A 344-nucleotide genomic window follows, 5' to 3' on the forward strand; every position below is an offset into this window, starting at 1 on the left:
CAGGGGAGCGCCCGTGGGGGCCGCTGCCGTGGGGCTGGGAGAGGAAGACGTTGCTCAGCCCCGCGGCGGCTTCCCAGGCTGGGTGATGGGTGCTCCTTACCGGAGGTGCCTCCTCTATCAGCGCCTCTTTGGAGCTGGCATCCATCTCGCCTTCTCTCACCGTGTGGCTCCTGTCCCTTTGCCAGCCAGAGCTGGGGGGTATTTGTAGGGTCCTGGGCACGCAGGAGGGGGCTGGGGCCACTCCAGCTGCCAAGGTGCCACTTGTGCTGTTTGCTGAGCCTGGAGAGGAGCTAGGGAGGGGGGATGAAACCTCCGAGGGCCCTTTCCTGGTATTTGCCTCACAG

At 65.4% G+C, this 344-nt stretch overlaps 1 protein-coding gene across 1 annotated transcript in view; it reads right to left on the reverse strand.

Moving 5' to 3' along the window:
- The window catches only part of SFTPC (surfactant protein C), a 1,233-nt gene extending 1,088 nt beyond the window's left edge, over positions 1-145 (reverse strand). Inside the window, exon 1 of the mRNA XM_010143073.1 lies at positions 101-145. Coding sequence (XP_010141375.1) covers positions 101-145 — 45 coding nt within the window. The remainder of the gene's footprint in view (positions 1-100) is intronic.
- Between the last annotated feature and the right edge of the window lie 199 nt (positions 146-344).

The sequence above is a fragment of the Buceros rhinoceros genome, unplaced genomic scaffold (genome assembly GCF_000710305.1).
Source record: "Buceros rhinoceros silvestris isolate BGI_N320 unplaced genomic scaffold, ASM71030v1 scaffold44009, whole genome shotgun sequence".
Taxonomy (NCBI): domain Eukaryota; kingdom Metazoa; phylum Chordata; class Aves; order Bucerotiformes; family Bucerotidae; genus Buceros; species Buceros rhinoceros.